This window comes from Anopheles marshallii, chromosome 3 (assembly GCF_943734725.1).
Source record: "Anopheles marshallii chromosome 3, idAnoMarsDA_429_01, whole genome shotgun sequence".
Classification (NCBI taxonomy): Eukaryota; Metazoa; Arthropoda; class Insecta; order Diptera; family Culicidae; genus Anopheles; species Anopheles marshallii.
In genome coordinates this window covers 22,101,534-22,126,957 of record NC_071327.1, presented here as the reverse complement: position 1 = coordinate 22,126,957, position 25,424 = coordinate 22,101,534, and the positions used below count along the sequence as shown (strand labels likewise).

General features: G+C 43.0%; 1 protein-coding gene across 1 annotated transcript; it reads right to left on the bottom strand.

Moving 5' to 3' along the window:
* Positions 1-793: 793 nt before the first annotated feature.
* On the bottom strand, positions 794-24,659 carry LOC128710767 (uncharacterized). Its single transcript, XM_053805619.1, has 4 exons — positions 24,530-24,659; positions 9,676-9,681; positions 3,946-4,024; positions 794-956 (listed from the first exon to the last, which is right to left on the bottom strand). The coding sequence occupies exons 1-4, from the start codon at positions 24,657-24,659 to the stop codon at positions 794-796; spliced, it is 378 nt and encodes a 125-aa protein (XP_053661594.1).
* Positions 24,660-25,424: the final 765 nt, after the last annotated feature.

The following is a 25,424-nucleotide window of genomic DNA, read 5'->3' as shown; positions in this document are numbered from 1 at the left end:
TTCGTACTGGACGTTGGGCAGCGTTTGCAGTGTTGCCAAACGGGGTGTTTTTGCGTTGCTTTAAATCCCCCCGGGAAACGTCTGCAGGGAACACACTATTCGAGTTCACTCAAACGCAGGTGCTGGTCCCTCTGCCACCAAGGAGACCACCACTTCGGAGTGCGCCCCAACACCCTGTGCCCCCTCACACACACACATATCCGCGTGGGGAGCTACTAGCGTTAATCCGTAAAATGTGTATGCGTAACTGTATGCTTTATGTACGTGTATATATATATAATATGTATATATTTTGTTGTATATATATAAATGTATTTGTTTGCTTTCTTTATATAAAATCCTTAATTTCACCATCAGAGCAGCTAGGAAGTAATTTGTGTGGGTGTGTGTTTTTTTTTTTAGCAATAAACGTTGCGCGTTACATACAATGCATCGTAAAGGTTTAGGTTCCGTTGTTCGTGATCAGAGATTTGCTTTTCGTGTTCCGTGTTCCGTGATAGTTGTTGCGCTTTGCCGGTATATCGATTGCAGGGTTCTGGTTGCGTTATTTACGTAGAAGACGTAAATTATTATAACTTGGATGAATTAACCAGTAAACTAAAGAGCCAAGATGTAAAAATCATAGATGAAACAACTGTAGATTCAACCAAATTAAACCATTACTCCATGTTACTTGCAAATGAAACCCAACAAAGAGTTCCTCCAAAAAGGAGTACAACAAGATCAGATAAGTAAACAAACGAAAGTGAACGGGAAAGGGTGTAAGTGCTTAGTGTTCCAACTCGTTCAGCGCTCATCCCCATTTCTGGAACAGACCCATACGTTGACAGCGACAGTTCGAGCCCCAGAGATTGCACCGACAGGAGCTGTTGTGGCAGCAGTCGTTAGACCGATGGTCACAGTTGCCACCCCGCGGAATGCATCCCCTTCGGTAGACCTGGATCAGGGATGATCGTCTGCAAAGTTAGTGAAAAAAAATAAATACACAACACCATTAGACGATTGATCGCAATGTGGCAACGGAACGTCAAATCAGGTTTATAAGATGTATTAAATTCATGGATTTGAATGAATCCTTCAACCGAACGTATCACCGTACTATTCAATGCATCTCCAGAATTTGCTGAATGGTCAATGATGAATGCAATTATATTTATTTTGTAGTCGCTCGAGCTAATTACTAATTTTGAAGTAAAAAATGTAGATAAAGAGATGATCAATATTAAGTTCTACAGACATTTTTTTTATATTCACGAAGAACTGCTTACTGCCTATAGCTATTGGAATCTTAATCTATGGTACAATTCACAACACTTTGGAGACATTTCCTTCGCCAAACAGTGAAAGGGCACCTCGGTACTACATGATGTAGAGAGCTATTAATAAAACAATCCAATAAATTAGCATAGCTTTTGGCATTTTTTAAAGATCGTGAATTCTTCTTCATGACATTACTAAAGAACCACTAAGAAAATTTCGTTAGGGCAAAACCTTGAGATAGCTGAATCTTTGGAGAAGAGAAGAGAGAATCTTTGGAATTTATGCATCTTGTGGAGAGTTGTTGGGTGAAAAACTTTAAATGAATGATGCCTCTTGGAGGAACCTTTAAGTACAACACTAGTTGGATAAGCAAGCCAAACCCCACTTAGTTCCTTTATTTAATGTCCTGCGCTTGATCATTAACTTTTTGATGATCATACTAATATGATACATTGTAAACAACTAATGACAGTAAATCTGTACAGTTAATTAGCTACTACAAATGGATGCACAACATGCAGTAACTGCCCGTTAATTATCCTCGAAACAAAACTCCCACCCCAATGGCTGCCAGCGAAACGGCCATTAATCACTCAATCACTGACGGCTCATATCAGTGGCCGCGTCGCAAGTGACAGGAGCCAAAGCAGGATGTATCGTTCGCGCAAAAGCGACCCTTATCTTCGATTTTCCAACATTAAAGCGCCATCATATCCGCTCATCTTTCGTGTGACCTTCGAGCGGAGCGGTTGAAAGTATGTCATGCTTCTTAAAAGGCCAACAGCATGCGCCCCAAGCGTCCAGGGCATGGTGAGAGCGTGCAAAAGTGCAAAACGCACACCGAATGCAAAGAAGTTACAACCAACGGAACAAGGGGTGGAAAATCGTTAATCCACCCCACTAACGCAAGGTCAAACTGTGGGCCAGATTGTCGGTCGTTTGTGGTGTGCGATTGTAAATAAAGCTCTCGAGCCGATGTGCCTTTTGAGTAGCCACATAACGAAAATAAAATAAAAATAAAAAAATTACGAGCATGACGAGCGATAAGCACCGGGGGAGGGAAAGTGTCAAAATGTGTGTCACTTCCAATCAATTTTCCCACTATGTCGTATGTGTCGTAGCAGTGTTTGCTGCTTTTGATCATGTGTTACGCACAACGCAGCAGTTTGCTGTTCACTTCATTCGCGTTGGATACGGGTACGGGCCAGCCAGTCCTCCGCAGACGCGGCAGATTAAGTAAACCATCAAAGCGGAAAGCTTAAAAGCTCAACCGATAATGGGCAAAAAACGTGGGCAGTTTGGGTGAGCTGGCTTGTGCAGTGATGTACAATTTCGTGTCTTTTTTTTGCTTCATGCTGTCTACTCTCCGCTGATGTCCACGCTCCTCTTGGCCAGGAATTTTGGAACTTACCACACCGATAACACGCTGTTGTGAAATCGCGAGCGTAAGATGGTGTAACATGTGGAGCGGGAGGCGAAAAACATCCACCACCACCAACCCTAGGGCTGACAAAATGCCCTCCGGGTGAGGTTGACGTGGGAACGAACGAAAAAAAAAAAACAATCTCTTGACAGCTGGAGCTTTCACTGTCACGCGGACAAAAAATAATAATAACACACACACACCCACGCACGCACGCTTGATAAGGAATTTGGAAGTGAGAAAAAACGTCCTTGATACTTCTCCAGATTGTCGTTTGCTTGGTTTGGCTCTCATGGTCAAGCTGTTTCATTTATTTCTTTGTTGGTTTCCTCCATTCCTTGTACTAAAACATATATTATCACACCACTGTTCCTTATCTTGTGCAGCGTTGTATTGTGTTTTTTTTTATCTACACTGTTCATTGTCTTCGGTTTCGTTTCGTTTGTTTGAACGAAAGGTTCTTTGGTGCTTTTCCACACATTTTGCGGTGCTATGACGTAGCGGCAAAACATTTCATTCATCCTTTTCACTGTACTTTCTCACCCATTCTTAGTGTTCGAACAAACAGACGTTGTTGTCTGTCTGTAATGTTGTTGAGGAAATGGAATTTTCATCACGTTCCGGATTGGTTGTAATGTTATGCACCGGGAAAACACATCACGGCTATCAATGCTCCGGTCGGATATTCTACCGGAGTTGGTTCATTTTTATGGCAAATTGTTTATTACCGCTGCCCATATGGTGAGCAACAACCCCCCCCCAAAAAAAAAAAACAGCAACATTTGCCGACCTGGTAATTGAAAGAACCGATATGGTTTTTTACTGTCAAAAAGGCACTTGCGGCACAGCAACAAGCAACAACGACACATTCCGAATTGTTGGTGGAACCCACTTGAAAGTTATTTAATTTTCATATCGGCTTCTAATCGATCATTCATGACAAAGTACGGAACCAAATAGAAACAAACCGAGGCACCACACTCAATCGGGGTGAGGTAAATTGAAAAACTTTTTTCCCAAACCATCAACGGACTTCTGCGGGGGCAAATCTGGCAGAGTTGATCGATTTAGGGCAAGTCAAGTTAACTTTCTCGGGTGTTTTATTTTAATCTAAAGTTTGGGATTTCTATGGACCAAAAAACGGTATCGAAAGGAATGCAAATCTCATGTTTTAGAATGTGGTTGGGATGGTTCATTACAGGGGCACGTGTTTGAACCACAACCAAATATTGAACCATGCGTTATTTACATGCAAAACTTACTTTGAGGCTCCACCTTCCAGGTAGTTTTCTAACAGCCCGTCATCCGTAAGACTCGCCCGATCACTGTCCTCGACGTCATCTGCAATAAAAAAAAGCATGTAAATAAATACTTCATTAATCACTAAAGTTTCTTCGTGATGAACTTCACGTGCTGGCTTTGTTGAGTTTTATGGTAACTAACGGAATTATGGAGTACAATTTTCACAAATTAAGTCCCTTGTCCTTGACATTTCCTTGCTGGGCTTGAACGCTCCCTAATGGGATCCTTCAATTATCACCCGTTAAATCACATCTAATCCTTCCTGCGAACACGCTGCCCTGGTAGTTCGGAACTTTTCCATTAAATTTCTCCCAAAAAGACGACAAGCAAATAGGAAAACAAATTCCATATGCCGGAAATTATCGCACAACATCACCCGCACATGGGTAGGGGGAAATTTGTTCCCTCCAACAAGCCGTGGTCACCCACGGTGGAGGTTCCTGCCTGTCCCACGTTTAGTCCACTGGTGCTGGTGTGTGGATGGATGCGATAGCATAAATTTGTAGCGGACCAAGTTAACATCCACTTAAGCGCACATGATCACAACCCATCGCCTCCCTTCCATCATGCCGAAGCAACCCAATATTGATCCATTGCGAAATCACACGTCGCCGGATGGTGCCCACATCCCACTCGATTCTCCCTCCATTTTCGATCAGAAGTCGTGCGCGTGGTAGTGTGGTTGACGTTTGTGGGCTGTCACGCTCGCCTGCTCACATGGGGTAGGGGGGGATGGGTCTCTTTTGCTCGGCTACTCTTTATTCGATCTAGTAGGCGTAGAGAGCGTGTGAAGCTTTTGGCCACAAAACCGAGTGAACCATTTTGTTAGGGTTAGTCATATGGATTGATTGTATTTATTGGTTGTATTTTTTCTACAACATCACACACACACACACACATACATGCTTCCTCTTTTCATTGGCTTATCGATAAGCGAAGCAGTCAACAACGATGGCACAGATGGGGCTACGTGCAACCGTATGAAAAGTGCGATGTAATTGAGCATTAAGTTGGTTACAAAGCACCGAACGGGGGAAGAACGTTGCTGAATGGGAAGTTGAACCACCGCAGTGTACCACCATGTTGCGATAGAAATTGAGACAAAAAAAGGACGAATAATAGAAGATAAATCGCCCGCTACAACGGCCCAAGCACCATATATTGGTGTTTTTTTCTGTTCGTTTCATGGTAAGTTTATCGAAATCGAACCGAATCAATGGGGTTGGTTTGACTAAACGTGGGCAGATGTGCTAAGCTAACGCACAGCTGTTAACACTGATTGCAAGACATGATTGATACATCTTAGCAGGACATCCTTTGCATTGGGTTATGAAAAAACATGTTGCCTTTATTTACGAACTCGCACACGCACACGTCCGACTCGCTCGTAAAGTTATGAGTTTCGATTCCGGAAGGGGGTAGAATTTTGGTTTTATGTTTCGTGTTATTTATTCCATATATCATCGAACATAGCACTGTGGTCGGCAGGATGGTGCCGTCGAATGCTGATTGCTTTCTATTCGTTGAAATTAAACCATGGGTTGAGACAATATTCTCGCAAAGTTTACAGGGTTTTCGACCATTATATTGACAAGTTCAGCGAGATATTTTTTGTTTGGGCATATAATTGACTCGTTGATCAGCAAGTTATTGAACTGAACATAAAATGGCGTTGACATGTTTAATAGAGCAATTGAGTAAGCATAAAATATTGTTGTTGGCGTCGCGGTTGCTATAGATTTGACCGAATCAGCGTTGCTATTCGCGGTCCACTATGCTAGGAGCAGTGTTGCCAGCAACATAATTCGAAGATTGCTCAACCAATTGAGATTGCTGCCGAACAAGTCAATTATATGCCAGAACTAAACAACATCTTACTGAACTTGTCAATATAATGTTCGACAACCCCTGTAATAATTGCATTCTTATATTGGAATAGTAAGATCAATAATATTGTTGTGTAAATTATTACGCTTTGGATCGGTCAGTGCAAACGCATACGTCAAACTCGTCGATCGCATGACGTAAACGGGTTGAGAGCCAACGGGCTAACAGTTACATGAAAAATAAAAGATCATTTGCGAACAATCCAGAAGACCACGAGGTTTAAACTTTCGTTAAACATAGTGCTGTTTGAGAAAACCCGTGAAAACCTACACTACAAATATAATTGCTTAATTTTCTGTTGAATACACTAGAGATATTCCTCTATTGACTATTAGTATCTGATATCATTAAACACACGAGAATCTATTTAAGTAGCACCGGTGACAAAAGTAAGTTAAGGGTAAGTAAGGGTAAGTTGAGTAAGTTTTTAATGTCAAGTTTGCATATAAGTATATGGGATACTTATAGTCAATAGTGCTAGCTCTCCGATCACGATAGGAGTATGGTGTTGGTAGAATTTTTCAGTTTCTTGCGAGATTATCGAATTCTGTGCAGTGTTATGTATTCAATTTATTATTTTGCTAATCAATCTCTTTGCTCCTTGTATTTCGCAATCACCCGGATATGCTCTGTTGTGGCCCAAATATATTTTCACAAGATATACAACTACTAGAACTCGTATCAGCTCGCGAGCTAAAGAGAACTGCTTTAATACAACACTTTCCCAAGGTGCTTTCTTCCTCGATGTAAAAACGATCGTGCCGAACAACATGCCCTCCTATCGAAAAACCTCGTGAAGCAGAGATATCAATTTGCCATCTCCAAATAAGTGGCATGTAATGAGAGCTCCTCTTATACGTCTAGGTGTTATCACGAGCAGCCTACCAAACAAGGCTCATCGCCAGTCAACCAGCGGGGGTCCAATTCCAGAAAAAACTTCCCCGGGTTGGAAATCAAGCCCTCTCGAAGGGCCTTATGTTAGCATCTTAATGTGAGATTTATATCAATTGCGAAGAACTGTCTGGAAAACGAGGAGCATCATGTTAGACCTGCCGCTACATGGAAAGCTTATTTTTCTGTTGTCTATAAATCTATGAATGAAAAACCTACGGATGGAAGGAAGAGCATGTCAAACAAAAACCTGTGCTAATTCTCCTTGTCTCGGTGGTAATCCTAGTCGAAGTATAAAAGAAAGACAAGGTAGCAGGTACATCTGGTGTAACGTTTTAAAAAGGCATTGTAAGTTTGGACGAACTTAAACGGTAAACGGTGCTTGTAAAAACGAACGCTTTTGTTACTGGAATAGAATATGTATGGAAAGGTCCCTCTTTCTTCTATTCTTGTTGAATGTACATCATGTTGAGTTCATTTTTGAGTTCTTTTATTCAACATTTCTTGTGTCAATTATGCGCTTACATTGGCTTTATGATTCTGTATTGGAACAATCATTTTATTGTTATGAAATACATGCTCAATTTTAGACAATTAATAACTACGTGAAAAGACTAAGCACAGCTAAGTACTAAAAGTATTTTTATCAAAAAGACAGTAAAAACATATCGTGAAGATAACGTCAATAAAAACAGACATACAACAACATTAAACTTTCCCCTTTTCCCTCATCACCGTAAATGTTGTCCGTCCCACACAAGCCATTCTTTATTACGGTGGCCTTCCCATATCCTTATTATATTAGCACATATTCAACCATCAACGGAAATAGATTCGACTTACTTACCGCAAAATTGGGACCGCACGTTAAGTCGTTCAATGGCAAAAGTTTGGTTGAAATAAATTAAGCTCGGCGTAGCGTGGCAGCTAGTGTCGGAACTATCGCAAACGTTAAACCTGCGTCCGACTCATACCCATATGGTACGGGCTTTCATGCACTTTAAAGGGAAAAGCCCTTACCGAAGCATCATTCCGTTGACGGCAGCATAATAATAATGCTTGTTGATTTAACGACGGTGTTGAATTTTCCCCTGCGATGGATGGAACGACGAGGAACAGCTTCTTGGAAAACACTTTCCGGCACGGAACCGGTATGATTTTTCTCGATTTCTTCTGCCTTTTGCACGATCTCGTGTCCAACGTCATCTCAATCCGTGCTGGATGGAATGGAGCGTATCGTGGCAAAAGCTACAATTCCGTCTTCCCGTATCTGTGTCATGTTCGAGATCTTACGAATCTCGTCGAATAACTTCATGAAGATGATGGTGATCCATTTTTATATTTTTACATCATCTGTTCGAGGGTGCTCCGTAAGCGTGAAGCAAACAAAATATTCGCACATTTTATGCCTCGCAGTGGAAATCTACTTCGAACATACGTTACGAGGGAAGCAACAACCATCATACGCCAAGGGTCGCGTGCGCTTTACTGCGTGTAATGGGAAAATTGCTCACTCAAGTTATGGTTTTTCACGTTTTTTTTTGCGGGGGAAAGTATCGTAATGGAAGGTGTTGTGTGGTAATGATATTTTTAATGTAACTTAATTTAACATCCGCTTGCATTGCCTCAACTCACAGGGGCTATATTTGCCACCTTTTGGGACAGAAGTGCAACGAACGGTAGGAGAAAACATGGCTCTAGGAATGTGTTTTTAGAATATAATTGATAAACTGGCAGCGATACCTTTGCGGTAATATAAAAAAAGGGATAACAATTGAATTTCTCCAGGAAAAAAATAGAAATTATGGAGTTAAATGGAGTTTTACGATAGAAAACTTTTATTCAATTCGCTTTAGAGATTCTTTGTTTAGATTGTATCTTATTTTGTAAGTCATAAAACATTCAATTAATCTTAATCTCGCGGCTAATGCAAAATAGTTTAATTTTGCCATAAACTGCCATAAACACATCGCACCACAAACCTGAGTCGGAGCACCTTAAAATTGTGGTGTCGTCTTGTGGATGGCATTACTGGTGCACTTTTCTTTTCCCCGTACCCAAGCGGGCTTCTTCTACTAAAGGCACCCAACGTACGCTACCTACAATAGAACGCTCCTTCCGTAGATTGTGTTGATTCAGTGTGCAATTTCAATTTCCTCGAACTTCCTGGACCCGGGACTAAGACCATACCGTGCACAGCACACTGACACAAAGAACCGAAACACCATCTGGGTTTCGATCCATTGCCACAGCCATTGCCCGGCTGTGGTTTCTTTAGCTCGAAACTCCATTTATTGTTGCACTGGTAACGACCCAAGGGAAGGGTCGAAACCCTGTGGCTATGCGCTGGCTTAATACAAAGCAGATCCAAAATGGTAACCATTAATTGAGAACATTGCAGCCATTTCCGGCGGGCGGGCAGGCGAGACGGTTGGCCGGATGGGGCAGCAGTGTGTCGCCATGATCCAATCTGTTTTAAAATCTGATGCCTTAAAAAATCCCGCGCCAGTAGGGCAGCTTGGGCAGTGGGACATAAAGTTGATTAGATCATAAGAAACCCAGGCTTCACCGTGAACGCTGGGTGCAATTTTTATTTTAAAAAACATCTTTTTTCTTTCTTTTAGACGGTTCTTACGATTAAGTTAAAACTCTAGAACTTTAATATACAATTTCTCTCTGAAAACAGCAAAATATGAGGAAAAAACGCTTGATCGCAATCATCGCTTTTATCAAACAAACCCCAAGCCCAGGATGTAACACAAAGGTTTAGCACCAATCTCCCAGCACACTTTAAAAGGTTTAATTCTTCACCCATCCTGTAAACCAATCGTAGCGCTACGGAGATTTTCTTTTTATCCACCCATTTCCGTTTGCTTTTCGCAACGGAAAATCTCCCGCCGGAAGTTCGTAACCAGCACCTGCACAATACATCATGGCAGACCCGACCGCCATCCATTGTCGCTAATCACTGATCCGTGAATGAGTGCTTTTTTGTCCTCTCGTGACCACCATTATTCTAGGATTGGCTGGATAGCTCATCGGAATGACATGTGTGCGTGAGTGCCAAGCGTGACGATGCGGGACGAGAATGGACGAGAGATTTATTTTGATCGCTCTGTAATGATTTCTTTTTTTTTCTAGCTGTCTAGCTATTTGCATAACAAAGTGCGAGCAGTTGTTTTGCCAATAGAATTGCAGACGTGCCTCTTGCGATAACATTTCCTGTATGGAAGAATACTTATTCCGGAACTGTTTATTCACGGGTTCTTTGCCTATAGAGGATGCATCCAACAAGGTATCGTCTTTTGTAGTAGAGTTAAAATTTGATAACATTATCCGATATTTTGTAATAGCCATTACGAAATAACAATCAAGAAATTAAGACTCAATTATGGCCAATTTTATGCGAAAAAGTTACTAGAAGCAATCCGCATCCAGACCTCATTCGGATTTTCCCAAAGGTTTGAGGTAATGATGCAAAACTCTCTAGAAAAATCCTGACTATAGCTTCTTGATCAATGATGAGTTTTATTTAACTATAAACGACAATCACAGCCGTGAAGGTCGCGTATTTTATGTCCTCCATGAAGAAGATAAACATTGACGGTTCCAACATCCCGTTCCTCAATAAGGTTCTTGCGCTATAAACATTCAACGAAAAGGAAATGTTCTTATCCTCAGGGTTTAGGATGTAGACACAATGTATCTTCCTGATGTTGTTGATTTCATCAGTGAGTCTCACGCAAAAGTATATGCGAACTTTCGGATTGACGTGGGCATGATGGGCCTCAATTACGATCATCATAACTTTCATGCACAAACTTCAAATCGAAGGATCTAATCCAATGAATTGGAACCCAAAGTGGAGAATCAATTAATCGACAAGGTTAAAAACACACATTAAAACATTGCGGAAAGCTACAATGTATGTTTATTTGCTTGCGAAGGGTCCCGCCAGATGGCGCAGCGCAGTTCAGTATCAAGTGTAGAAAAATTTTTCTAAAAGCCTTAGCAAACAAAGGATTCTAGCAACGTTTGCTGCATTTAATTATCTTTTTTAATGTTCCAATGGACCTCGTAAATCACTTCATTCTTTTAATACATTATAGAAACGTTCTTCTAAAAACATAAGATACAAATCGTAAAAGCACTTAACATCGCTTTGTAAACACTCCGCCGGGAGACAGTAAACGATATCACATTTCACCGGAAGTGGCTTCGTCTATCGACGTGTCCAATTTTCGCCCGAACATCCAACACTTTCCCTTTTGCTTCTAAATTCAATAAAAACGTCCACCGATACGACGGGCCGATTGTCCAAACTGTCTACACCGTGGCCCACACCGCGAGCGGTAGGCGATAATGGCAAACACCTCCGCGCCCGGAAAGCAATCCAATTCGGCTGCCTACCCCATTGGGGAAATGAATGATCGATTTTCAAGTCACGCTGTCGAAGCCCGCACTAGCATTCACCTCCATCACCTGGCAGCGACAAAGATGACACGGGCCTTAGGTAACTCAATCAAACTCCTTCGCAGAAAGCGCACCAACACCGGTGTGGAGCGCACGCCGGGGCAAGTTGTTGCTCCGCGTACCTTAAATCGAAACTTATAATAACTTCATCCACCCGGTCCCGGCTGGAAACGGGATATCGATGACAATCTTTGTACGATGCAAGCAATCCTTTCCTCCTCTCCCCCCCCCTCCCCTCCTCATCTTCCTTCGTTTGATTTTCCTTCGCTTAAGAAAATCCCCTTGAAGTAAGCGCCGATACGATATCGGATAAGCAATGCAGCAGCAAGTTTCCTGTTTCTCCCATGCGTACAAAGTGTTTTCCTGTTGCTTTCGTGAGGCTAATCGAATTACCATCGTCATCAACACGACGACTTGCTGCATACGTAATTAAACAATGTTCGTCCCGGCGGTCCGGAAGACAAAACCCTTGCTACAGTGTAGTTGTAACCCTTTCCGTTATTAGGTTTCCGGCGCAAGCCTTGCCACCGTGAAATGGAACGCGTGCACTACTATTTCTTTTGTAACTATTTATTTACGTATCATAAACTAGCCGGTAGGACGGGCCGGGTTGCGTCGAGGTGTAACGTTTCATTATAATTTATGCAGCCATTTCTCACGCGGTGGGTGAGCGAACGTGAAGGCGATGAATATATTACAACCCTACGGCAATGGGTTTTCTCTGCTCCGGCGAAGCTTTGGCCGTTGGCAGCTCGGCAAACGAAGGCAGTGGTGTGAGGTAGTGTTTTTTAACGGGGCCAGGACTCGGAGGTACCATAAATATTTCTCTGCAGTAACCTGGCGCGGTGCAATGTGCAATGCGGTGGGATGCGGTTCCGGGCAAGGGCTGTGTTGTTCGTTCGTTATTGAGATAAACAGCTGGGATAGGGATGTAATGGAATTAGTTCAGCATTTCCAGTCATGATATTAGGTCACCATATGGTTGAGTTTAGATCTTAAAACGTTCTGCAGAAATTATTCTTAATTACGCTGTATTTGTTCATTTGTTCATTGAACTTTTCATTGATTCATTTATTTGTTGTTGCATTTGTTTATTCATCTGTTTTGTGTGTTATTTATTGAGGTTTGATTTTCATTTATTGTTTGTGTTTAAATAATTCATTTAATATTTACTCATTTCGTTGTTTATTTATTCAATTCTTTAGTTTTATAATTGATTTTATGTAGATATTTATTAATTTTATATTCTCTTATTTGTTTATTTCATGATCATTTATACATTTATTCATTTTCATGGTGTGTTAATTTCCTTTTTTTAAGGGTTTTGTAGCGAATTTCTTCAAGTTTTAAAAAACTTTTGTCATTTTCTTCAACATACACATCCTTTACAAAGCTAGTTGTGTTTGAAAAAGATGTATTGTTGCGATCCAATCCCTGCATTTCTGCTTCAAACCATTTGACCATTTGCGTTTTACTAAACTCGAATAATTATCCTTTCAACACCAACATTTTCTATTTATAAGCCCAAATTAAAACATTCCTTTAATGTCCCCTCAAAATAGACGAGAATAACGTTACAGAGTCCATTTTCCTTCTAAGCTGCATCCAAACAGGACACGGTTCGGTGCAGACAACCGTCACTAAAAATAAACTCCATTAAAATAGCCACTCATCTCAACGGCACGGTGTATCTCTTTGCCGATTCCACCGGGTTAAACCCGCAAAAGCGCAAAATTGAGCGTAATCTCTGCCATCCAGACATGCCACCAGGCGTCCATTCGAAAGGTCAATTTACGGCTTTCCCGGAACTATTTACAGGCGACAGTACCGCTCAACGCTATTTGCATCAAAGGTTATAAATTATTCATAGTGTCTGTTTGGACCGTAACACCACTCCCAAAACCGAACGCGTTCGGCACTGATCCAAGGGTTCAGTTATAGATTCTCTTATTTGCAATCCTACAATTACCTTCACAATTATCGTGAAATAAGCTAACCTGGCCTAACGACAGAAACGCCAACAAAGCAAAGGGGAAAGTTCCCTAGCGCTAATACCGTCCAAGCGCACCGGAAACAGGACGAAGCCAGCAAAGTTTAAATTATGTTTTTTTTTTGTTTCACACACAGGTAAATCCACAAAAAGTTGTCCATTCGGACACCCGACAGCAGCGAGGTCAAAAGTTTCGAAACAAAACCACCAGCATTGGTGTACTACGTACGCTTGTTCCATGCGCGCAGAACACCAGGAAAACATGGCTGACCATAAACCTGACTGACACACAGCTATTTTTCTCCATTTCCCTTCAGGTAAGTCAATTCGACCAAGCAATCGTGAAAGGAATAGGTTTCATTCCCATTTTTTATTTATGTTTGCAAAACAATGCTGCGCCCTATTTGCTCTCTCGCTTTCTCTCTTTGCTGTACTGTTGTAAACGCTGAAAGTTGACATAGTTGTGCTGGGAAAATGTAATGGCGTATGGGCCCTCCCTTGCACCGGAAGCGCCACAGAATGGAAAATGTTAACAGCGTGCAACTGGTGCTGGGGAAAGGCTCATACTCCCACTCAGGTAAACAATTCATCGAAACGACAAATGATGAGCGATATTTCGCTTTTACAATATCCGGAAACCAGCTGGGTTTCAATCAATCCGCTTTATTTATGCACTTTTAGCTCATATTTACGCTCAATTTACGGCACCGGCACGAGCTAATTTACCACCGTTTTATACATGCACTGAAGTCAGCTGGCCGGTGGTGTAAAGTTGGATCGCACTGGATTGCATCGCTTTCGCAAAAAAAAAACAAACGAGACCTACTTTAACAGGAGCGAAAGTCGGCTAGAAATTAGCACTCGCACAACGTTACACACGAACTGGTCGTGCCCCTGCTGGGGCCGATCCGTGGCGTGTGAGAAGTTACGAAAGCAGCGGTCGTCAAGTGTTATTTATCTTTCTGCTTATCCGGTACGGTAGGGATGAGCCTGCGGGCAAGGACGATAGAGCGTGAAGACCGTGTGATGCCCGAGTGGTCGGTGCATGACTGGCTGCGTTCGTACCATCTTCAGGGCACTTTAATTTACGGTTTAATGGAAAATTTAGCTTTGTACTGGTAGGCTTTAAACGAGCGAAGGGATATAGATAAATAAACTATAAATAAATAAAATGAACTGAAAGCGTTATTCTGGATCTCAATTGTGCAGGTTCATGAATTCTTAAGAAATATTAATGACTTTCACTTGTTTCCTTTTATTCCTTAAGTTATGTTATGAAGAAAGATAAGAAAGATAAACTGAAGAAAGAATACTGTGTGGTTCATATATGTTAAAAATACATCAAGATCATTTAGAACCTAAAAAAAATCTATAACCTTGAAGATTAGAAAATCCTTGGAGTTTGACTAATCAGTTGAGTAAATTTGAATCATGTTTTTATTATTATTTATCATGTTTTTAATATTTCGAATTCCTTCGAACTTTAATAGCAACTATTCAATTTACTAGTTTACTAGGCACTACAATAAACTACTGAAAGACTGTGTGTCATTCTTTACATTAGAAAAAGCTGTACAAATTAGTTTTGTTACGCAGTTTGCATACTTTACGGCGTAATCATGCAGTAGCTCATAAGGCAAGTTTGCTATAAACTATTTCTATTGTTTCATATCGCTCAAAACCTCTCGAACAATTTGCAACAATGGTACTGGTTATTTTATTTGCTTTTAGTATAATACACTCCATAAAAATTACTTTTTTACTGCAACAATAGCATCCCGGCCTCGGGAAAGCTCCCAGAGCGCACACGGACAAATGATAAATTTAATCACCAAAGTCGTGCACTCTTTGGCGCCTTGCAGTATCAGCAGCGGTTCGGTCGCACAACGGAGACACCAGCGCATGGTAACAACGCACGCAACAATGCACACCGGAAGTTGCAAAATGGTTTATCTGCCTTTATCATCCCCGGGAGTGTACGGTGCCCAACTTTCGCCTAGAGAAATGTGCCCAAGAAAGTCGTAGCGAAAAGGACTGGCCCCCGGTGCGGCAGCACCGGTACACCTAGTTATCGGTGTCCCAGATAAGTGGCTTCTTCAGAAGTGTTGCTGGTACGTTTCGCTAGTTTGTCGGGCTACCGGGGTTGGGTTCTAGTGTGTTTTTTTATGTATCCGGATCCTACTGCTCCCCATCATCATCATCGTTGCGTGCCGTGTGCCCAACGGACTGGGGAAGTGCTAAACTATTCACGCCATGCCCGCCGTAGTTGGCGGAACGACCATTCATGGGATAAACTCTCCCTTTGCAGAAATATGCAATTTTGCTAATTTTTACATCTAACGCGCTCGTGCGATTCTCGTGCCACGTTAATCACGGTACGCATCTTGCAACTCCCAACGCCTACAAGATACCGGGGGTTAACCCTGATAAATGACTCTTCGTGTGCAGGTGCCGATGATGCTAAAGCCATTAGTCTGTCGTTAGTCGTTGGCACCTGTTTGAAGTGCGCCGTAGCGAATGGGTAATAATGAACCGGCATGCAACCTTTGTGGCATCCAATTTGCTATGGTGGAATTTGCAGAAACCAGTAAATGATACGATTTCCTTACACCTAACACTGCGTACAATTAGGAGAAAAGGACGCTTACAGCGCTTTCCCCCGGTCATAAAGTTTAGCAGCATTTCAGCGCAGACAGAACCGAGAAGTAGACGACTGACAGGTAACGATGTGCTTCAATGCACAACATGAAATATCCATTTCGATGGTTGAGTACATATGAAAATAGATATATATTGATATGAACATGCGGCGGGCTGGCCAATGTGCGTAGCAGAGCGGCAAACGAAGTTAAATATAGAAATAAATAGCTAGCAAACTCTGAAACTCTTGCGACGAACAAACATAATTTTAACGAAGACACGGTGTCAAAAAAGAGATCCTAACTAACCATGGAATTCCATGGAAATATAGATAAACAGTGATCGAAATGAATGAAATTCGTTGGCAAAAAAACGTTAACAACATTTTAACTGAAAACAAACTTGACAGTAATGAATCGAAATAAGATTACTCGTAAGCTTAAACAGATAAAAGTAGCAACAACCTGCTTGAAAAGGTCTGCTCAGTAAAAGCATCCTTCTCGAACACTTCAGCTAAACTTCTTCGTAAGCCGATTTCATACGATGGCGGTCCCGAACTGCTCAATCTATGCTGTATAATGATCAGAAGAAAAAAAAAATACATCCAAGCACACCGTTGGTTGGACCGATTCATCTCTAGCCCACCCACGGCCAAAAAGCTTAAAAGTTAATCTATTTTTCGATTTTACATCTTTGGTTGATCCCCGGTTGCCCGGGCAACGGAAGGCACACGGTGTTTTTGTTTGGTTTCCTTCACTCCCCACGCACTGACGGTGCTGCTGACCAATAAATTCATCATTATGCCAAACCGAGCATCTCGTCTGGTGAAACCCAGGGTGCCGTTCGTTCGGGATGGTCATTTTTCAAATTCACCGTCCCTGTTCCGCAACGGTGCCGTTTGCGCTAAGTGTGGTTTTAGTTTGCAGCAAACGTTTTTTCGCTTCTCAAAACGAAGACACGACAACAATTGGGAAGCGGATATTCATTTGCACATTATACGCCCAGTGTCCTGCTGTTCGATTTTTATTGTTCTTCCCCCCTGCGACTGTCCGCTTTGTCAGGCCAACACATCTTGGAGCTCTGCGCTCCATACGGTCGAACGCAAAAGAGAAGAGCAAATTTTGTCTCGCTAGCGTAAGAAAATTGATTTATTGGAAGAAAACCTTCAGCGGTGGATGGAATACTAATGGGTGATTGTTTGCGTTACTTTTTATTATTTTGTTGAAAAATCGATTCCTCACCCCTGAAACGCTTTACTTCCTTTTTTCCCCCCAAAAACCGAAGAGCCGGTTTGACGGTGTAGCTTCAAATGGTGCACTTTGCGTACTTCAGCACCCGTTATGCGACCATTATTGACAGCATCTACCTTTTCCCGGTACTCGGGTAATGCTTTCCCTAACGATCCTTAAACGTGAGCTAATTGTTTTCTAGAGACAACCGAAACCAACGCTCAATGGACGCACAATGGAAGTGTTAAAATAGTCACCTCGTTTTATCGCAGTGGGGTGAACACATTTGCCAGCAGGAGATGAGGCCACACCAATGAAGCCCACCGACAGCACAAACAACAACGTGAACTTTAGGTGAGATCGTACCAGTGCGGTATGAAAAGGAATCCGTATCAAAAGCAAAACGGTGGTGATGCCAATTATTTCATGGTCTCTGGCCAATGTGCTGACGAGTGCCACGTGCACTTCGGTGTGATCTGAGTTCAATGGAAAATCGTTCATTTCATTACTTTTTTTATTTACATTTTTTAAGCTTGCCATCTAAATCGAGTGAATTTTGAACCTTCTAGAGAGCGTTATATTCTAGGTTTTCAACCATATAATCCTCAACTTTCATAAGCGCTCGTTAGTTTGGATTATCTAGCTCACTGAATCTTACCACATACCTGGTTTGGGATCATTGGTTTGAGAGCCTTTCAGACATTAGTTAACATTCGTTTATTTAAAAAAGTAATGATATCTAAATGATTCCCAAGAACTCCCAGATCGTTAGTATCACTAATTCTCTAAAGCCTTTTTGGTATCCTTAGCATCGATAATTGATATTAGTTCCGGTCAATTCCACTGGTCAAGTTCGCTGGGTCTCAATATTCGAGATCAAGGTACTCATAATGTCTAAATCCGTACAAGAACAGGCAACTTCTAGCGTTAACGATAGTATAGTTTGGTATTCTACTTATCACTCAGAAGTTTTTGGTCACTTTGGCGAAGACTTCGTCTACATGATACAAATACATTGCGTTCTCTTAGACTGCAACTCAGTAAATTGATGTCAGTGATTGAAACTTAGGGAAACTGATCAGATCTTTAGCAGTGGCGTGATGGGAAGTAGTGATCCAGTATCTATTAGATATACTTGTAGGTACAACTAGTCCTCCAGGGCACTAGAGGATTGATGATACTGCAACTCAGAACACTGATTTGGAATTATTGGAAAACAGGGAAACTGGTCAGATCTCGACCAGAGGCGTGATTGGAAGTGGTGATCCGGTATCCACTAGATATACCTGAAGGTATAGCCAGTAGCCTCCAGGAAGCTAGATAATACTGTACACGAACTACGTTTTTGAAGTAGTGAACTAAAGAGACACTGTGGAATGTGAGAGTTGTTGGCTTTGAGATTGAGACACTCCGATAAAACCACTTTTCTAGCAAAACAGTTGTAGTTTACCGAGGATTGTAGGGGTGTGAGGTGGGACTTCATCATGAGGTAGCAAGCTTAGCCCAGCATCCAGTATAACTCCAAGATACTGAATCTGAGAGATTCTATGACCTCATGACCAGTGATGGATATATGGCTATTAATATCCCTTGCAGATAGTACCAATCACTTGGTTTGGCAGATCTTCTACGTTAGTTGGTTGTATTTCCAATTATCTAGCGTTATTAAGGTGTTATTACGGTGTTCATTAAAGTACAAGGTAACAAATTAAAATATGTTAATAAATTTAGCAAAGTAAGTAAACTCTACCTTTGTATTTTTGTTGCTACTTGCTCCTCATCAGACATTGCCCCAAACTTCCGGCACATTTAATTTGATCGCTTTAGCAACAAATTTAGCATCTTGTATAACCCCTACCACAACGCCATCATTATGTTTTAATCATCCACCGAATTCCCCCACTCGCTGGCGCATAATTTATCCTCCTGTTTCCACGAACCGTCGAACAAGCGACCGCCTTCGCCATTCCCTTAAATGAACCGTCAATCATTTGCCGCTCGAAAATGGGTTTTTGGTTTACGCGCGCCCAGCACACGGATGCAGAAATTGGTTCATCAAAGCACCAGGAAGTTCAATCGATCACTCCGTGCTGTCCATCAGTTGCTTCAGGCAGATTTACGTCAACTTAGTGTCAACCCCGAAACCGTCGACCGCGCGTTGTTCCGTGTCCGTAGGCGGATAAAGGCACGGAGAGATATCGAAGAGAGATATTCAATCGGCTTCGACGAAGTCGCTTCGGGTCGGAGACTTGCGAGAAGGACGCTTTCGCCTAGCTTAATCGCAACAGCACCTGCTCAAGCGACAACGATGTGGTTATGCCTCGGTAAGGACTTCTTTAATGCACAATATTATCAACAATATTATCGTAACGGAAGAAAAAATAAGATATACTGGCCGATCATTGAGCGGATAACTTGCATTTCGATATTGGACACTTGAAGAAAATTGCTTTTCTTTTCACTTTCCAATCGCCACAGCGCTGTAGGAAAACATCGGATACACAGTTGAGCTGTCCAATTTCTTCGTCCCAAAAGCTCATTTTAGGAAGTCATCTACTGACTCATGCGTCTGTCATGAAATGAAACGATGACGAAGCGTTCCGCACCACCAAAAACGTGTGTGTGCCGCCCAAAGTGTGCCCACACTCCATGGTGGATGGTGGAGATAAAAATGATTCCAACAGGCAGGAAGGACGGCAACAAACCGGGCCCGTGTACCGTGTACGTCTGACAAATGAATGTCTTCTTTCCGGGCTCGGGCAGCGTTTGCTTGTGCGATTGTTGCCATTTGCTTCCTTTGCGGCGGTTTTAATTCGTCCCGGGTTTTCAGTATGACGAATCATTGGCGCGTGGAAAACTCCGTTCAACGAAACAATGGGCCAAACTGCTGAGTGGGCGCCCCCATTTATCCGTTCCGGTGAAAGGATCTCCCGTTCTTCTCCCGGAAAGGCACACACGAAACAACGAAGAACGATAATTCATAATCGTTCAATTGCTGTCCGAAGCATTTTCGTGCCACCCCCCCGGCCGTTTGCCGAGCAAGCAATAAATGTACGTATTTGTGTGTGTGTGTGCGTTTGTTGCCATTTTGTTCTAGCGCTACACAAATGGGAAATGTTCTTAAAAACGTCAAGCCCCGGTTCGGGGAAGGTGAAGGCATGGGTGGAGGTCAACGGGGCTTACAAGGGCTTTTCCCCGATGGGTAATCGTGCGAAAGTGGCAAAGATATGAAAAATGGTGTAATCATTCAATGTCGTTTGAAATTTCCACCCAGGCATCGTTGTGTGGCCGTGTGTCTGGAACATCCTTTCGGGCAAGTAAATGATGGCTTGGCAACACACTTACAAATGATGGCAAGCAAGCAAAAAAAAAACACGGGAAAACATTTCAATGAATGTGTTATGTTCGTGATTCGTTACCATCGTACACATGCCAATTTCGAAGACGGTTCTGTGAACTGCTTTAAAATGTTAATGTAACATTACTCGAATGTGTGTGCCCATTATAATAAACCCCACACAGTGAGAAGGATTTGATTAATGTATTGGAATGGTTGAAGACGAACTAAACATATTTGCAATTGAAGTAATTGTGAAGGAATTTCTTGGAATAAGTTAACAATTGTTTGCTTTAATCTAAACCGTTACTTAACTTTTGCTCCGCCACGTGCCATGTGACCATACGTAACGCAAATCCTTTGTGTTGTGGAAAATGGGAAAACGCCACTATATCAAACCTGGTTATAAACCACTTCGTCCACCATAAAACCCAACCCTCCGCCGCCCAAGAAATGAAGCCCCACTTTACAACGGAACGGATTGCATAAAATTGTTCTCCCATTTATTTTTTTTTGTGTGTGTTTTCATTCTCCTTCGCACAATCACACGAGACGACAGCCACCACAATCCAGCGAAACTTCATCCTTTTAATAGGGCATGTCATTGGCATTTTTGTGGTCCGTCCGTTCGATGATGAAGTTCGCTTCACTGTTGCCCCGAATGCGAATCAGTTTAAAGGTGATGAAATTGTTTCACGAGGAATTTTGTGGGTAAACGAGCGCAGCACGACGTGCGGGCGCATTATTTTACGCTGCGGCACCGTTCAGTACCAGACGAATCCCGGTTCCAGCAGAGAGGAACACAAATTCTTCACATTGACATTTGCTTTGACGTATGAACGCTTGTGCTCCGCTTGCCTTCACTGCTTTGTCTGCTGTGTACGGGAAGTTTTGGAATGTTTTTTTTTTCCTTCTTTTTGTTGAAAAAGTTTTTTGACGAAGGTTGAACGCTACCTTATACGCTGTCCCACACTACTGGTAAAACAGAGTCCAATCCGAACACTTCTGTCAAACATTAATTAACACGATGGTGGCTGTGGTAAGGATACCTGTCTACGGCGTTGAGAGTCTATGTTCGCAAAACCAAAAAAAACTCAATTAAAAATGAATGATCACGGGTATGGAGAGACAGTTGGAGTGCACAATTTGCTAATAAGATGAGTCAGCAGCAGATCGCATTACAATTCCGTCGTGTCCGCGAGAAGAGATCGGACTACCCAATGATTAATCGCAATCTTATTTGAGATCATCATTTTTGAGGGTGAAACAGTGTTGCTTTAAGGATTGCTGCCGTACAAAGCTGATCGTAGCCGCACAAAGTGAGGGCATGCGTGAATTATTTGTCATTTGACATTACAAACAGCTGGAATGCTGGGTGAAAAGCGAAAATAATGAGAAATTCGCTACAGCAAATCAGGCTACGTACGGTCCCACATCCACCCGGTATCAATTGCTGCAAACCATGCACAACCGCCCATCCATTCATCGCTCACCGTTTTACTACGGATTCAACAAATTTACAATGCTTCAGGATATTTGGCGCCAACGGAAGGACGTCGACAGTTTGCGGCAGCCGGCACCTTCTAGCGCACCCCTTCCCCGTGGCTGTACAAACAAGCTTTTCCGAATTCGTGTAATTTGTTCGCATTATAACTTTCACCCGCATGCCCGTTCTGCTGACAAGTCAAACATTGACTTGAGACATTATCCGATTGTCTTCGCACGGAGCACGGCTCTGCGACTGTCTTGCTATCTGTCTTGTTTGACTGTCACGAGGGGTTTTTTTTTTGTTTCTTTTGTGTCACCATCACTTTCCATTACTTCCATTAAGGCTCCTTCGGGTGAAGACACATCTTCTTGAGCTGGTTGCAAACCGAGGAACTGGGGCACAAACTTTTCCCATCTCCAGTCACACCCCATCGACAATAAATTTTACATCAATGTTTTAGATACTTTTTTTTTTCGTCTGCCTGGGTCTGGTCTGGGTTTGTTTCACAGTTAATATAATCGATAAACGAATGGTTGAGAAAGGGTGGCGGATGTAGGGAGACCATTTGTTGGAACGAACGGAACCGGAAGCTTTCGAGTAGCTTGCCTTCCCTGACACCCCCGAGCACGAATATTTCATTCAAACTTTCCACAAACCACAATTGTTCACAAACTTTTGTGCAACTGTTTCAGAATAGAACCACTGAGTGAAGCTTCTGGTACTGCTGCATACGCGCTGAATTGTGGTGACCAGCAGCCACCAAATTTGTTTTTAAAGCAAGTTAAAGAACAAATGAAAAGAGAAGTAAATGAGGTGGAATAAGCTCTACTTGCAACATTCTACCGCAATGGATTGTGTTATTGAATGGATTTAAATTTCAATACGAGATTCTTCCTTTTCTCGTCTACTTATCCGCCCACTGGTATACCACATACTTGTTATATTTGAAAAAAGTCCTATAAAAGCTGATAGAAACGATCGATATACAATATGCAAATTGCACACGGAACTTTAACTCAATACAAAACGTTGCTTCTGATGGCATCAGTTTCAATATTCCCAATTTGTAGAAATGTGTTTTTTTCTTGGCGAGTACCAAACCATTTCCCTTCAACCTTAACACGCAAAACACGTTTGCGTTTTGGGTGCTTAAATTCGGGCACGCTCCGCATACACGCGCCATCCAACCGAAACCACTTTAACACTTTAACTCATGCAAACGCTGTTCGTGTACATGCAGCTTAACCGTGGTGCTTGCCTTGGAGACGTTCCGCTTAGTTTGAGCGACACAGACACACGTGTTCCTTCGGTGAAAAGGATAAATATTTGCGCGAAATGTACCACTGCACTGCTCGGTGTACTGCGCCTCCAACCCCCGCGCCCTTCAAGGGATGGCGCTACACCATTTACCAATTCATACTCTCATCGTTAGGCAAACTGTATAGATATAGTACAGCCGCAGCATTCCAGCGCCAACAGGCAGCATGTGATGTACCTTCCACAACATTAATGCCATTCATAAAATTCCATCGCATGCAGCGCGTGGTGCGCCGCACACACACGGTACGCTGAGATTTTACAACGGACCAGGCGCCTCCATTGCGGCCGTCGGTGACCAGGCGCCTCCATCAGATTTCATCGAGCGTGAACGATGCACGCAAAGCATTTGCGCCTGTCTGGCTGCATGTTGTCGACCGATAACGAGCAGTGGAGAGGGAAGTGTTGAAAATCATTTAGCTTGTTTAGTGGTATCATGCAGCTTATCGTTGATGGTTGTGTACTGCCATATCGTGAAGCGGCGTGAAGGCGTAATTACTCGACGCTTGGTGAGTTTTAAACCACAATTTAGTGCGGATGGATGAGTATCTGTACTAGAGAAGGATCTTCAATATTCCGATGAGCACGTGAAATACACTTTTGACGCAAATTTCCCGTGTAAAGAACTCCCCGAAACAAATTATCGTTCATGGCAAGCTAACAAAACCAATCTGAAACATCTGACACAACGCAACAAAAAAAACTCGCCCCCTTCACGAAAAGCGAAAAGCAGGCCGGAAATTGTTGCCCACCATTCCACACAACCCCACTCCACCCCACGAACGTTCCAACCCCGACCACTCCCATTTATTAGAATTTCCTGCCTGTAGGACCGCTCTTTCTTTTTTCTTTTTTGGTTGAGTGTGCGAACACGCTACTTCTGCCACCACGCTATGCCTGGAAGGCATTCAACAGTTTGCTCCTAAAATGTGACACACAAACACCACCACCATCACCACCACCATGGAAAGGCAAAGACTTTATAGGGGAATATCGTCGGGCACCTGCCAAAAGAGGTGTGCAACAGGCGTTTTTTCCCGGGGAGGTTTTTTTTTTTTTTGATCCCCGACGGGTCCCCCAAAAGCGCGTTCTCGTTGGTTTTCATTTTACCGCACCACTTTGCACATAAAAAGGCCACCATATGGTACGGCCAAAATGTAAGGGAATGGGGAACCGTGCACTGTCGGACGGGAAGTTCTTCAAGATAAATGAGCTCCGTGTACGGTCGCGTCCCGTTCTGCAAACCGTTCACGAGGCAACGAAACACGTACGCGCGTTGAGGATCACTTACCTTCGAGCAGGTTGGACGGTACCGGGTACCGCTCGTCAGACTCGTACAGATAGTTGCTGGCACCGTGCGCTCCCGCAATGAACGCAACCAGCAGGCAGATCAACAGTCTTCCCACCGTACACTTGTTCATCTTGTGCCGTCCACCGCTGCACTGGATTGCTTTCGCCAGCAGTATTTACCGGCACGCGACCGTACGATCAGTTAGCAACCGGTTTCGACCGCACCTTTCCTGCACGTATACGTACGGCAGCACCGCTTTGAATGGCGCACCGTTCGTCTCTTTTACTGACTTCCGGGCTGTCTGAATCACACCGCTTGCTATGGTTTTGATACGGTCGCTTCGTCTCACTTCGATCGTTTGAATTTTCCGTTAATTTATATTAAAAAAAAAACTACACCAAACACACGGACACGGACCCCAAGTAGGCTGCACGCCGCCTTTAAAACAGCTCGTCGTCGTCGCGAACCTGTTTTTCGGGTTGTTCGTACCCAAACCAGCAGCACCAGCAAAAACCACTTCCGAATGCCACCGTTTCCGAGTGCGAAATGATGGGACATCAGCACGGTGGCGGCATTCTTATATATAGCCTATCGCACCGTCCCGTGCACAACTGGGCGGCGTCCCTTTGCCGACGAGTTCGCGTTGCCATTTGCAAAGCGCCCCATCTCGCTCTGGTCTAGTTTTGGAGGGGGTGGAGACGGAACTTGTACAACCTCGGCCACGCTCACTTGTGTCATCCCGTTGCCATCCCGCTATCCCGGTCGTTCATCTTCCGCACCGAACCGTCGGTCCGGAGGCAGCCGAACTGTAGCCGAACGCCAAAAACCGAACGCCTAACACCCGAGATAACGCACCGCGTGCGCGTTCTTTTCACACTATGCATGGCGTTTATCG

Excerpts from the sequence above, each read along its gene's own strand:
- LOC128710767 (XM_053805619.1), bottom strand. The coding sequence starts at position 24,659 with ATGAACAAGTGTACGGTGGGAAGACTGTTGATCTGCCTGCTGGTTGCG. Across the intron at positions 957-3,945 it reads CTGGAAGGTGGAGCCTCAAA|ACGATCATCCCTGATCCAGG; the intron begins GTAAGTTTTGCA and ends CTAACTTTGCAG.